Here is a 14,324-nt window from a genome sequence, read left to right as displayed (position 1 = left end):
TAATTTTTTTAAGTTATTAATTGCTCATGAACAGTAATGTGGTTATCACAGTAATTACAGTCAAAATATTATCTTCTTACTGTTGAAAATGGTTCAATGAGTCAAGTATCCCTTTAGTTACTTTATTGATTACTTATTTTATTAAAAAGTAGCTAAGATTACAAGTTACTTTAATAGTTACATTTAGCATATACCAACCACCCTGTTTACATAAAAATGACAACAAACAAAGTTAGTTTTGATTACAAAATGTATGTGACCTATAATTATATTAATTAAAAAAAAAAAAAGAGTCTTCCAGGATTGTCACTCCCTCGGAACTGAATATTAATTTGAACACTCCCACAATGCATTACACTATGTTCAATACCAGTTTGTTTAGTGACTTTAGTAAGTACTATAGTGTTAAGAATCAGGTGTCCTCCTGTGTTTTTACCATTAACCATGTGTACTGTTTATTTACAGTACCGCTTGCTAATTAGTGATCACTAGGGGTGGGAATCTTTGAATGTCTCACGATTCGATTTGATTCCAATTTTTGGGTCTGCGATTCGATTCAGAATCGGTTTTCGATTAGGAAAGATTTTTGACTCGAAATGATTTGATTTGACGATTTTTGCTTCAATCTTGAACAGCGCTCTAAATAAAGGCACACAAAGACAAAGGCAAGACAGTATAAAATAATTTCAATAAAATCGATTTTGGGACATTTAAAATCGATTCTGAATCGTACTAAATGAGAATCGTGATTCTTATGAGAATCGATTTTTTGGGCACACCCCTAGTGCTCACTACTGCTTCCTACAGGCAGTCAACTGCACTTGTTAGTAGTGGTGTGAAATGACACTCTGGAGAAATTGACGTTCAGGGAGATTTGAAGAGTAATTAGTCTGATTGCTTGTGTTAGATTGGTCGTTACTCCAAAACGTAGTCAGAAGTCAAACACTGCAACAAAACGCACACTATATCCATGCTACTAATGAAAAAGACACACCACGTCAGGCCCTTACCTACACGCTCAACAAAAAGACTACATCTCTCACTGAAGAAACCTAAAGAGGACTTCAAATAAAAAGAATCAAACGACTCCCCATCAGATTGCGTTCTTTTTTTTTTACCAATACATTGTTGTTCCTTTCATCCCTGACAGAAAGGCTGGGAGCAGAAAAAAGAGGTAAGTGAAAGTTGAGACGTGGGTGCAGGATGTGAAACGTGAGGAAAAGCTGGAGCAAAAAAAGGGGGGAAAGAAAAGACAATCGTAAGATTAACTTTGGACACACATGCAGAATGTGGCATCACAACAAAGAGCGCGGGCGGGAGAGGAAAAGGGGTAAAAAAAAAAGTGACAGTTACGTGGAAATACAACGAAAAGAAAACATGATCGAGACAGTGTGAAAGAGACCGTATTTACCAGAATGGTAGCGGCCACTCAGCCAGTGGAAGTGGAGGAGAGATTGTGACTCTGAGGCCTGGGATTGGCTGCTTCTCTCTGGAAGTACTGCGAGGGCGCGGAGCCTAGCTTATGGGCCATCGCTTTTTAGGGCGGAGAATAAAGAAGTATGTGGAGTAGGGAGCACAAGGGAGACAGAAAATATTTAGGAAAAGATGAACATTGCGATAGAAGAGTGAATGGGTGCAGAGGCAAAGAAAGGGGACAGTTTTTAAGGACAAGACAGCAGAGACAGAACGAAAGAAAACACACACGGACTGTGGATTTGTTGGTTCGTTTGTGTGCATTTTTTTGGATTACAGTAACAATACATCTGCAATTGTAACTTTTTCATCTTCTTGTCTGAATGCTTGCTTGCTTGCTTCTCAGACAATCATTAACTACTTTCCTTTTTTCTTCAACCTAAAGTGCAACATCTCCATTATGTCACAGACGAGGAAAAATTAACAAATGTAAGACTAGGACACAGCGCTCTGCAAGTATGACCACACAGCAGCATGGAAGACAACAGAAAGCAAAAAAGAGGAAGAGAGTGAAAAAAAAAAGAGTGAGGAGGTCTTGTCCTGCCCTTGTCTTATCCCCCCCCCCCCTATAAACATCCTCAATGTTTGTCTTTCTCTTCTAGTTTGGTATCTCAAGAGACTTACTGGACTCTGGGTAGACCGATGATCTCTTCCCGGGGTCTTTCTGGAGCTGAATGCCTTTTATGGAGAAGATTGACGCAGCTGAAAACAAAACGGCAGGATTTGAGATGGCGTGCAAGTTAAGAGCAGGACTTGTCCCCAAGTCGTTGACTCACTGTCAGCCAGGCTTTGGACCTGCTCGCCCAGAGTTCTGAAATAGGCGTGTCTGAGAGCATCCTCGGCCGACACGCGCTTTTTTGCCTCAAACTGGAATCACACACAAGACGGATGAAGGGATTAACGGTCATTGTTTATAGGTACATTTTTTTATGAATCACTCGTACAGCGTCGTATGTTGATTACCTGCAAAAGCACCGAGAGCAGGTCATGACCATCGTTGTCTATCCTGCATGCCGGCAAAGAACAGAGAGCAGAGGTCACTGAGGTCAAAGTGGAATGTATTCATTTCACTTCACATTATTATTTCCACGTTGAGAGCTGTTGCTAATATTTCGGCTCTCTTATCTTGCACTGCAAAAACGACAAACATTACTTGACAATACGTTATATGTGACCCCACTAGTCTAAACGTGACATTTTGATTAATATTACATTTGTGGAATATGAGTTACGAAGCAAAATCCAGCTGTTTTTATCCATCTCAGGGGGCGGCCATTTTGCCACTTGCTGTGGATTTAAGATGACATCAGAGCAACGGCCAATCACAGCTCGCCTGTTTTCTGAAGCTCAGCTGTGATTGGTTGTTACCTGAGACTTGAGCAACTGTGATGTCATCACAAAATGGCCGCCTTCTGATATTGATCAAAACTGCCGGATTTTGCTGCTTAACTCATATGCAATGTTAACCAGAATACCATATTTAGACTAGTGGATCTGCGTAGAATATATTGTTGTCAAGAAAATGTTTTTGGGTTGACTTCTCCTTTAAATTAGTACCTCTGTGCCTGTCAAAATAAAAAATGAGCCCTACTATCTTTGAAAAGGAAAATATTTTAGGGGCAAACAATTTCTATATGATTATACAAGAAGTTTATCTTGCGCAAAGTGTGATTTTCTCCCGATAAATGAGTTGTGCCAATAATTTAAAATATCAAACATGTTCAATAATTACAACCAAAAATCTTGCGTGTGTGTGCGTGTTTTGTCATGACTCCATGAACGGAAATCAAGACGCGCCCTGATTGAAGAACAAAGAAGCAGCCGTTCGTTGAATAAAAACAAACGTGCCGCTACTCGATGCCGTTTTTTTGTATAAAGGTGAGTTCCCCGCGACGGTAAGAAGCATTTTGCAAAGCAAGTCTTGACGACATCATCATTTAACAACCCTCAGGTCCATTGAGAAACAATTGAGGACTATCAGCCCAACATTTTTTTGAGATCAATTATGATGATGAAAGATTTTTTGCCTGGGAAGACTTGTTTCAAGATCATCTTTGTTTGTGGTGTTCTGTGTTGAGATGATCCGAGCACCCCACACACACACACTATGACCTAAAACTGTTAAATGCCAGATTTCTGTCTTCATGTGGTGTCTTTAGCAGATGAACAATCTGTTAAGACGGGGGGGTTCTCAACCTTTTTTCAGTGATGTACCCCCTGTGAATTTTTACTTTTTTTGCCAAGTACCCCCTAACCAGCGCAAAGCATTTCTGATAAAAATAAAATAAAAATAATAATAATAATAAATAAAACCAAGTGCTGTGCCATCATTGTTTGATTTATTATTAAACTTGGGAACTTTATTTGTATTTATGTGGTCACTTGAACTATTTGGAAATAAAAAGATAGAACAAAAAAAACGTACAAATTTAATTATAAATAAAGATTTGTGCACATACAGATTATTACCAACATAAAGTGTCATCTTTTGGGATCATAATTGAATTTTAAATCAAGTTTTCAAGTGATTGACAAGTTGGCATTCTGGTATGGGGGAAATGTTTTTAGGACACTGAAATTCAATTGCCTACTAAATATAAAATTCATTTTATCAACTTATATTTATATATATATTTTTAGAAATATTTACATATACTTTTTAAATATATTTAAAAATCTCAGGTAGCCCCTGGAGTGCCTTCGCATACCCCCAGGGCTCCTCGTACCCCCATTTGAGAACCACCGTGTTAAGATATGAAAAATCCTTATGTGTGCTGTGTACCAGAACAAATGCATCACTAAATCAACATTAGTACTTTACTGTGAGCACTCATTGTGAGCCACGTTTCATGTCAAAGTTGCAATTGTATTATACTATGCGTTCATAATTGTGATTCATCTACTTGTGAGAACGCACACATACCTAGGAGCGTGGTTAACAAGCGGCTCTGCGTTGTATTTGGGAAAATGATACGTCTTAAACTCTTCGCTGGTGCTGATGCCAGGCCAGGTCTCTTCTGTGGGGGTGCCTGGGCAAGTCAACAGTTTAGTTTATTAACCGGTTGCAGGTCAACATAGTAGCATAAAATGTATTTGGCCCAAAAAAAAAAAAAAAAAAAAAAAAAAAGTCAAACTTGTTGGGATGAGGTAAAAAAAAAAAGAAGAAGAATTTCCTGTACTGGGAAGCCCATTGTGTAGTCTCACCGAGGATGCGGAATATGAGGTGAAGTTCGTCCTCCACTGTGGATCCGGGGAAGAGAGGCCTGCCTGTGATCATTTCATAAAAGATGCAGCCCACACCCCTGCACAGTGACAAGCACAAAAGCAGAGTGATTGATGGAATGTTTTATAATGCACACACAATGACGCTCATAATAAAAAGGTTCCAGTGTACAGTGTGCATCTATTGACAACAACAACACTGCAAGGTTATGAACTGAGACAAAGCCAGAGCTCACCAATGAGTTAAGACTACTCCTAAGCAACACTTTCAAATGAATATAGGCATACCATATTTTTCGGACTTTTGGAACCGTGAGGCCGCCATATAACCTATACATTTACAATATACATTTTACAGTATTTTACTACTTGCCTTAAATACATGTATAAATACGAGGAGTGTGAATTGCCTAGTACCTGGCGTTTCGATTCGTATCACTATTCATAGGTCACGATTTGATTCGATACGATTAATCCCGATACAAATCTATAAATTGATAATTGCGATTTTTTTTACACTCAAATTTCGAAAATACTAACCAGTAAACTTGTACATGTACACTGTAAGATTTGTATGAAAATGTATTTATTTATCTGAAAATTCAGGCTTATAACTGAGCCACTGCATTTAACAAACAAGTTTCAGTCTGTTTCATGTTTGAACAGCACTGAAATAAAATATTAAGGCTTAATGTTCCATTAATATAACATTCTTCCATGCTTAATGTGTGAATCCTAACCCTAAGTAAGACGTTTTTTGTTGAATATTCCCATAAAAAAAAATATTTAAAAATCGATTCGGCCGCATATCGAATCGATTTGAGAATTGCGCGCTGTAATATCGCGATATATTGCCGAATCGATTTTTTCTAACACCCCTAATAAATACATATAAATACATGTCTAATCTGTACACGGGATGGGAGTGGTAAAATGGCCGCCCTGTGGCTTCAACGGCTTGCACAGGCGTGTATAGGCTATCATCTATCCAGTAATATGTATAAATCAGTGATAAGAAAAAGAAGAAGTCATAGCATCTAATCTGTGACAAATCACTAGTTTAGCATGCGGTTTCCGCCGCAACAAGGATTTACTATTAACAGTAGCAAAAGGCATAAAACTGACCAGGATTCAACATTTGGGCACAATACGACGTGGGACTCTAATTAAGGTAAGCTATTTTAAACAATAAAGGACAACTCCGTAGTTGGAAGCAGAAGATTTAAATCCAAATGGAACGCGTTCGCTGCCATCAACATGATTAGGGACCAGCGATTTAGAGCGCCAGTCTGAGTTCTAATATTAACTCATTCACTGCCATTGACGGCTATAGACGTCAAAAATTCATTTGAACTATTTCTATTAGTTTAAAAAAAAAATCCACTTTTGCTAACAAGAGTATGAAAACCTAAGAGAATTTATTTTTTGTAAATTTAGAACAAATATTAAATTTGTGATTAATCGTTAGTTAACTAGTGAAGTCATGTGATTAATTATTAATTAAAATTATTTAAAAAATTAAACTGAAATAAATAAATAAAAAATAAGGGCCGTTTAATCATAATTAATCGCATGATAATTTTATATCTGTTTTAAATATACAATAAAAAAATCTAGGTTTTCATAAAAAATGTAATGAAATTAAAAAAAATTAAACTAATAGAAATAGTTCACAAAATAGTCAATGGCAGTGAATGAGTTAATATACACAAGTCGCACATGAGTAGGACCAGCCAATAGATAAAAAAAAAAGTGTGACAATTCGGTACTTTTTAAATGTACTTAGTGGTGCGATATTAGAGTATTGTTAATGTCACTGTTGTTTAATGGCAAGTGTGTTTAACTCATTTTGTTCTGTTTGTCACAGTCCAGTCCAGCGTAACCTCCCGTCACACTTGGTTTCAGCAGCAAAGTAAGAAAGCAGCTTAGAGAATGATCCAACCACTTGAAACAGTCTGCTCTAATCTTTTCCAGTGTGGATTTTGGTTTAATTTTAATGCCATAAACTTTAGATTAACATAAATAAGAAGAACAGTCTGTGTGTGTGTGGGGGGGTTACTCACCACATGTCTATGGGCGTCGAGTACTCAGTGGAACCTAGAAGCACATCTGGAGGTCGGTACCATAATGTCACTACTTCATTTGAGTAGGTCTTTGTGGGGACAGACTTGGCCCGGGCCAAACCTTAATTAAAGAGGGGAAAGTAGCACAAAATAATGGAAATATTGACTTAGCTGACTCTGCACAAGACATTTTTTATTTCATTACAAGAAATCGTACGTTAGATTAATTAAACATTCTAAATTTCCTGCGCTGTCTATGTGAATGTAAATGGTTGTTTCAATGTGTCAATTTTGTGATTGATGTGATCATTTGTGATGCTGCCCCCCCCCCCCCTCCCCCCCTGGATGAGTCCCCTTTTGATCTGAACAGCATGTGGTACAGAAAAGTGTTATTTTCACTGGGGTATTGGTCAATGTGTCATAATGAATTATCACCATCAGAAGGCAAAGCTGAGTGGACTGTATACTAGGTTGCCATATTGGCTCTGGGTTTCAGTACAGTATATTGCAGCTTTACAATAATACACCATTACAAAAAAATAATAATAATATGATAGTTGTTACTCAAAATGGTACTTCATTTATATAGCTCTTTTCATTGGCAAATAAAAAATTCAACATGGTCCAATTATTATTTTTTTTAAATCTATACATAAAAAGGGTGTAGGCATAGAAGGCCGACTACTCATTCTCCTACTGATGACGACGCATCATGAGCAACTGGGGGTTCGGTATTTGGCTCAAGGATACTTTAACGAGGTCACAATGGCATGAGATCGAATCCACAACCTCTGGGTTGGGAGACGACCACTCTACCACTGAGCCACCCCAACTCAAGGAAAACTTCATATATTGTACAGTAACCCCCGTCTAGCTACTGTTTAGAGTATGTTAACTCATTCACTGCCATTAACAGTTATAGACGTCAAATATTCATTTGAACTATTTCTATTAGTTTAACATTTTTTGTTAGCAAGAGTATGAAAACGTAAAATTTTTTAATTGTACTTTTAGAACAGATATACAATTTGTGATTAATCGTGAGTTAACTCATGGTCATGCAATTAATTACGATTAAAAAAAAAACTGCCTGACGCTCCTAATTTTTAATAACCTTTCATTTATTTTCTTATTGCATCAGGCGATTAAAATTTTTAATTGTAATTAATCGCCTGACTTCAACAGTTAACTCCCGATTAATCATACATTTCATATCTGTTCTAGATGTACACTTTTTTCTTTCTAGGTTTTCATACTATTGTTAACAAAAGTGGAAAAAAATTTAAACTAATAGAAATAGTATCAATGAATTTTTGACGTCAATAGCCGTCAATGGCAGTGAATGAGTTAACTGATGATAGTTTGTGGTATATTCACAGTTTAAACTATTAACGCAGGCAATTCTAAAAAAAAATTGTCATCATTGTAATAAAATTGGTCAGTAAAGCAAGACCGTACCGAAGTCTGCAAGTTTGAGCTCCCCTTTCTCGTTGATGAGCAAGTTCTGGGGTTTCAGGTCCCTGTGGAGAACCTTCCTTCGATGGCAGTAAGCCAGACCTCTCAACAGCTGGAATAAGAAGATCTGGAGAGAAGATAGTAGGAATATATAAAGTCCATTTCAGCGGCAGAATTCTCCCCAATGCTGACCGAATGACATACCTTGACATTGTGTACGCTCATTATGCTCCCACAGTCGTCCATGTACTGCTTCAGATCTTTTTCCTGGTGAGAAAATGCAGACATTTAGATATACGTGAACCACATAAAATAAGTACGATACGACACGTGCAGTGTGCACACAAACACACACTCACCAGATACTCAAACACGAGTGTCAGGCACTTGTCAGTGTGGATGATGTCATGGAGAGTGACAATATTGGCGTGCTTCAAGTCTTTCAGTAGCGACACTGCAAGGAGGAGACAAAGACGGCGTCAGTCAAAGCCAAATAACAAACTCAGCTGCCGACGCTGGTGTCAAACCTTCTCTGATGGCTGTGCAAGGTGCACCCTCTTCGTGCTCCAGTCGGATCTCTTTCAGAGCCACTAAGTTGTCTGTTAACTTGCTTCGTCCCTTAAAAACTGTAGCGTATGTTCCCTGGCAAAATATGCAAAAGTACGCTGAGTATCCGGAAGGAACATTGACAATTGTACAGCTACAATTTGGGGGCAATATTCTCATCTCACCTCCCCTAATTTGTCCAATTTGATGTAGGTCTCAAGTTTCCCGAAGCCAATTTCAGACTAAAAGAGAAGACATTGAAAGAAATGGATAAAAGTAGTTCAGCGTGATTACGACATCCAACAATGCTTTTTTTTTTAACAACTAGAAAATTGTGGAAGGTGAATGGGTCCTTAGTAACCCGTTTTTTAAATTTATTTTTATTTTATTTTAGCTATTGTAACCATCCACTTGATGCCTTGCTCAAGGGCACTTGAATGTAGCCAGGGGCAGACGAGCTCGCTGCTTGTGTAATGTGTGTGTCTGTGCTGAAGCCTCAGCTTGATTTCTCCAACGCTCACAGTGTGTTACTGACCTCTTTCACATGAACATAAGCTGACACATTTCAAGACACAAATCCAAACGGTCTAAAAAGGAAATCAATGAGCTAATTCTAGATTTCAGACAGACTGAATTTTTTTTTATTTGGACTTGCGAGCGCAAACGTTAGATACAAGCTGGCTTCAGGATGTTTATTACCACTCCCAAGTTCAACTAAACCAGCCATAAACCACACATAAATGTTCTTTCCCCCCATAATAGAATAAAGTGTAATTGCACATCCACTGTAATAGGTGGCAGTGTTGCTCTCATTATCAGTGCGCAAAGAGTATTAGCTCAGAAGTTAAGTGACAACAATTTTATAGCCAAATGTCTAAAGTAGTCATAGACACTGGAGAGTTGGGTGGGGGGTGGCGTGGGGGGTGGGGGGGGGGCATATTTTTTCTTCTTTCCTTAGGGGCGTATCAAAAAATAATTTAGAAGCACTTAACTAAACATAAAAATAAGAGAATTACACATTGTGTATTTAAAACAAACACACGTTTCCTTCCACTAGCTTAATGCTAACACACAATGCGAAACGCCACAGACATGCTAACGTGTAGCATCAACCCTCTAAACCAGGGGTGTTCAAGTCCGGTCCTCGAGAGCCCCATATCCAGCCTGTTTTCCATGTTTACCTCCTGCAGCACAGCTGAATCAAATGATCATTGCTCATCAGCAAGCTTTGCAGAAGCCTGATAACGATCCTGATCATGAATCAGGTGTGTTAGTGGAGAGGAACATGGAAAACAGGCTGGGTAGGGGCTCTCGAGGACCGAACTTGAGCACCCCTGGTCTGAGCCACAACACAAACAGATGTAGAGCAAGACCCTCAAGCATATTTTTATTTTTTTTACCTTCAACTTAATTGTTATTATAACTATATGTTTTATGACATACAACGTTAATTTTTTATTTTATTTTTGGGGGAATGGAAGAATTAATGTCCATTTATTTCAATGATGGTTGATGAATGACTTAAAGTTGTATCTTAAACTTGTATTGTTCACCCCCCAAAAAAACAACTAATGTTGAGTGGTAAATGAAATGTTGCCAATGATTTTTTTTTTTTATAAAGATGAATAATAAGTGCATTTGTGCTATTATTATAAAAAATATATATATAATTTTAACGTGTGCCATTAAAAATTGGTCAGAGAGTAGAGCATCCTGATGCAATGGTAATAGGCCTATATAGCATTTATCAGTATAGAGAAACGGATGAATTCATTGCATCCAAATGAAGACAATAGAGACATGACAGTATCATATATGTCCTCTGGTTTTTGAGGTCATGAATAAGAGACGGGTGCAGGAATATCACGCTGTGATAGCCACAGGCCTGCCAGTGATTATCCCACACACTGTTACCTCCCCTCATCTATCTGTCGGTATCGAGGCTGTTTCAGGAAAATCTTTCATCCATTGGATCCTCCTCAACTGACACACCTTCAGTGTTGACGCCAATATGAATGCCATGGCAATAACGGGCCTCAATCAATGAATCATGCCACACAAGCAACGCACAGTGACTCATGAAATCGGAAACACATGCATTATTGCCAACGCGGCCCACGCCAGCGGCAGCACATAATGGGAAGCAACATCCTGCTGCTTGTCCATTTGTCTGTTGTGGCTCAGCTAATTCAAGATGACTCAAACTGTACTCCGATTCGGAGTATGCCGGTACATCACCGTTTTCTGTATTTCAATGCGCATCTGTGTGTGGGCGGGTCTGCATGACTTCATTTCAATGCAATTTTCTGCACACTTTGTAGCAAATTTCAGGCAACATAAAACCAAGCCAAACAATGAAATGTATTGTGTGCTGGGAAGAGAGTCCATTACCAGACCGTCCTTTCATTGATACAGTAGAAAAGGTTTCACTGTGTGCAGCTGATAAAGTGTGATGGGGGAAGAGTGTTTAGACGAAAAGTGCTTGCCAAGAAAAGAGGTGGCTACAGGAAGCGTGGCCTGCTTTTAATAAAAATTGGCTATGAGCTGTGATGAGTGATGTAGTTTGAGAAAAAAAAAAAGACCAAAAAAACAAAAACGACACCTCCCTCCCTCGACCAGTGTCGCCCACATTCTTCACTGGACCGTTGTGAATAATTGATCGTTAAAGGCAACAAGCATCTCCGAAATCGGATAGCAACCACCTTTGCTTGGATTACAGTGAGTGAAGAAAGATCTGATGACGGTTTCAAACAGGCACATATGTTACGTGACACCTGACACTTGCTGGCGGTTTTGGTAACAAAGGACGAGCGCACTCAAAAGTCCATGGGCCATTACCATTTGTGCGCTTGCCATTTCTGGCCTTACGTTTACTGATCACAAATGTGACTGGGCAAGCACACAAACCCGTTTTGAATGTGATCTCTCACAGGTGGATAAAAAAAAAACAATTATGCCAAAGAAACCTATGTGAGCGTCGTGATCTGTGTTTTTGTTGACTTTTTTCTTTATTATTAGATTTTGTTTCGTTGCATTTTCCCTGTATCTTTTTTCCACGTCTTATCTGCTCGTTAGGTTTTCGTTTCCACCTGTTCTCGTCCAGGTGTGCCTCGTTATCTCGTCAGTTTGCTTGTATATAGTTCCCTGGTTTCTTTAAGACCCCGTCCAGACGGAAGCAAAGCCGGCTTCGTTCCTCAAACAAATCTCGTACACACAGAAGCGTTTCAAGACTTGCGCGTGTCCAAAAGAAGACGCTGAGGACGTTTAACGGCTGTAATGTACATGCCAAGTCTGGAGTGGCGCTGTAGCGCAGCCACAGGGAGTTAACGGAAAGCGTAGAAGAAGAATCAGCGAAGAACACAAACACTTTTTTTCCCCCCTAACTTTATTGCAAACTACAGAACAAACATGGAAAAGACAAACACAGGGGAAGTGACAGCAAAAGCATAAGCAAGCTAAGGCGGTTGCGCAAAACTATGTCACGACTATGACACGGTTATCCGCCATTGTTGTTTGCAGTCACGCGAGAATTGGCGCACACGTCAATGCGTTGTCATCGAGCTGCGACCATTACGTCGTCAGCGGAGGAGTATCCTGCATAAGGCGTCGAGACGGACGGGTACGGGGCGCGTTTTGAAATCTTTCCACTCTGGAGCCTGCTTTCAAAAGTGATCGGTTTCGAGCTCTGAAACCGCGGCAACGTGTGGACGAATAGCCTAAACGGTTATGAGGAGACATTGAAACTGGCTTTCGTGTGGACGGGGCCTTAGTCTTTGTCAGTTCGATGTTGCTGTCATGTTAATCTAGACATGCTATCTTTCATTTTATCATGAATTTATGCAGTTTTTCTTGTTACCGTGTACCTTTTTCTTTTTTTTTTTGCTTATTTGCCGTTTTATCATACCTTGTTTGCTTTTTTTCCTCTTTTTTTTTTAAATAAATACTTTTTTTTAGACTTATATAGTATGCACCCTGCTACTCCTTGCATGCTTCCCTCCATTTTGGTCTTCCAGTTTTTGCCAGAGTTTGTGGCAACATAATGTTATGCATTCATTTGACAGTGTTTAATACTGTTTGATACTATTCTTCTAATCTGTACTAGGATTTTGAACCCTCTGGGTTATCTTATTTTAAGCATAGCTTGCTGCCACATCACTAAGCAGTGATCGAGTGTGATTGTAAAAGTGACCTGATTGTTTTGGGAAAGGTGAATGAAAAATAAAGAGCAGGTGGATTGTACATTGTACAATTGATTCTAAAAAGATTTGTGAGTCATGTTACCAAGAAAGGGGAGTGGATTAGTGAGGTATAGGCTACGTTCAAATCTGGCTAGCACTTTTAACTTTGCAAACTCCCCCTTCTAATTAACGGTCTGCTTTCATCCCTCCCTGCATCTTTGCCTCGATCGTCCTTGCTCTCTGGCCTCTCTTCAAGGTGTCCTGGTGTTTAATCTAAGTCGGGATGGCACATCTGCTGAATAATTGATCCTCCCGTTACATCCCGTACAAACAACAGCCTGAAAGAAGTCAAAGTCGTTCAAGAACGCGTGTGTTTGACGCCGTTGAACGTCTCGTAGGCGCATCAGTGTGCCTGCCACCTTCTTTTCATCCGCCGTAAACCTCTCGTCTTCCTCGCAAAGCTCGCTTCAAAGATCCTTTCATTTCGGTGAGACACTTGCAAAAAAAAAAAAAGCTGCGTCATTAAAGCGCTTCAAGGGGGGAGCCGGCGGGAGGCCGCTGGCCTTGCTCCACAATAACGGCATAATGGATGACGGAGCGCCAAACCTTTATTCTTTGTCAAAGAATATCAAGGCTGTTGGTTATGTAAAATGTAAATCAGGATGATGAGCAGAGAGATGATTCTGTTCACATGTGAATGAATGGGAGGGAGGACTGTGTGTCCAACATCAACAAAAAAGAGCGAGTGAAAGGAGCAGCATTAATTCAGTAGCAGCACAATGAGGCATAGCAGATACTCTGCATATTCATGAAAAAAATTCCCATTTCTCCCCATCCTCCACCTCTCTATTTCTGTAAAACAAACCACTCCTCTCACCCCCCCCCCCTCCCTTTCTTACCCATAATGCTCTCGGTCTGTATACGTAATACACTCATTCATCCCCCTACTGAGCCATTGTTAACTGTAAGCCATAACTTACTATTCAAAATGAGTATGCACAGCGTATTAACAATTTTTGTGGTACACAGAGTATATATATATATATATAATAAAAAAAAATCAACATTTGGTCATGAATGCGCCTGAGCAGACATGCACAGCAGACCCAAATAACATGCAGCTGCTTCGCAAGCGTATGTACAGATGCAACACGCACACGCGCACCGAATACTGACCAATGAAGCGCGTCGTAGCCTGCGGCTCATGGGCTTGTCAAAGGGCGGGCTGTTCATGGCAAACTTCTCTAAGTAGCCCTCCGGTAGCCTGATATCAGCTGGGAGAGACAGACGTTTGTTTATGTCCTGAAACACACAGACAATTTGGTGAGCGTGCCATACAATAATCTTAAAATGATGCCATCTTTTGTTCTCAAGTGGGTGAGTGGAA

At 39.4% G+C, this 14,324-nt stretch overlaps 1 protein-coding gene across 9 annotated transcripts in view; it reads right to left on the bottom strand.

Moving 5' to 3' along the window:
* Positions 1 to 14,324, bottom strand: part of LOC147179826 (cyclin-dependent kinase 17-like) — a 60,487-nt gene that overhangs the window by 5,873 nt on the left and 40,290 nt on the right. For 5 of the 9 annotated variants that reach the window (XM_086067252.1, XM_086067253.1, XM_086067247.1 and 2 more), the window contains 13 exons: positions 14,114 to 14,239; positions 8,945 to 9,001; positions 8,741 to 8,855; positions 8,573 to 8,667; positions 8,418 to 8,480; positions 8,217 to 8,340; positions 6,759 to 6,879; positions 4,678 to 4,775; positions 4,397 to 4,502; positions 2,437 to 2,479; positions 2,250 to 2,340; positions 2,098 to 2,175; positions 1,412 to 1,533 (listed from right to left, as the gene is read on the bottom strand). In XM_086067252.1, the coding sequence (XP_085923378.1) occupies positions 1,430 to 1,533; positions 2,098 to 2,175; positions 2,250 to 2,340; positions 2,437 to 2,479; positions 4,397 to 4,502; positions 4,678 to 4,775; positions 6,759 to 6,879; positions 8,217 to 8,340; positions 8,418 to 8,480; positions 8,573 to 8,667; positions 8,741 to 8,855; positions 8,945 to 9,001; positions 14,114 to 14,239 (1,221 nt within the window). In that variant the 3' untranslated portion in view covers positions 1,412 to 1,429. Of the gene's footprint in view, positions 1 to 1,010; positions 1,063 to 1,121; positions 1,224 to 1,411; positions 1,534 to 2,097; positions 2,176 to 2,249; positions 2,341 to 2,436; positions 2,480 to 4,396; positions 4,503 to 4,677; positions 4,776 to 6,758; positions 6,880 to 8,216; positions 8,341 to 8,417; positions 8,481 to 8,572; positions 8,668 to 8,740; positions 8,856 to 8,944; positions 9,002 to 14,113; positions 14,240 to 14,324 lie in introns of those variants that run through there. The other 4 variants (XM_086067249.1, XM_086067255.1, XM_086067248.1 and 1 more) reach the window with 3 other exon arrangements.

Source organism: Leptonotus elevatus, chromosome 2 (genome assembly GCF_054856555.1).
Source record: "Leptonotus elevatus isolate MCC_2025b chromosome 2, RoL_Lele_1.0, whole genome shotgun sequence".
NCBI classification, from domain to species: domain Eukaryota; kingdom Metazoa; phylum Chordata; class Actinopteri; order Syngnathiformes; family Syngnathidae; genus Leptonotus; species Leptonotus elevatus.
The sequence above is the reverse complement of the archived record's forward strand: the minus strand, read 5'-3'. Positions and strand labels throughout refer to the sequence as shown.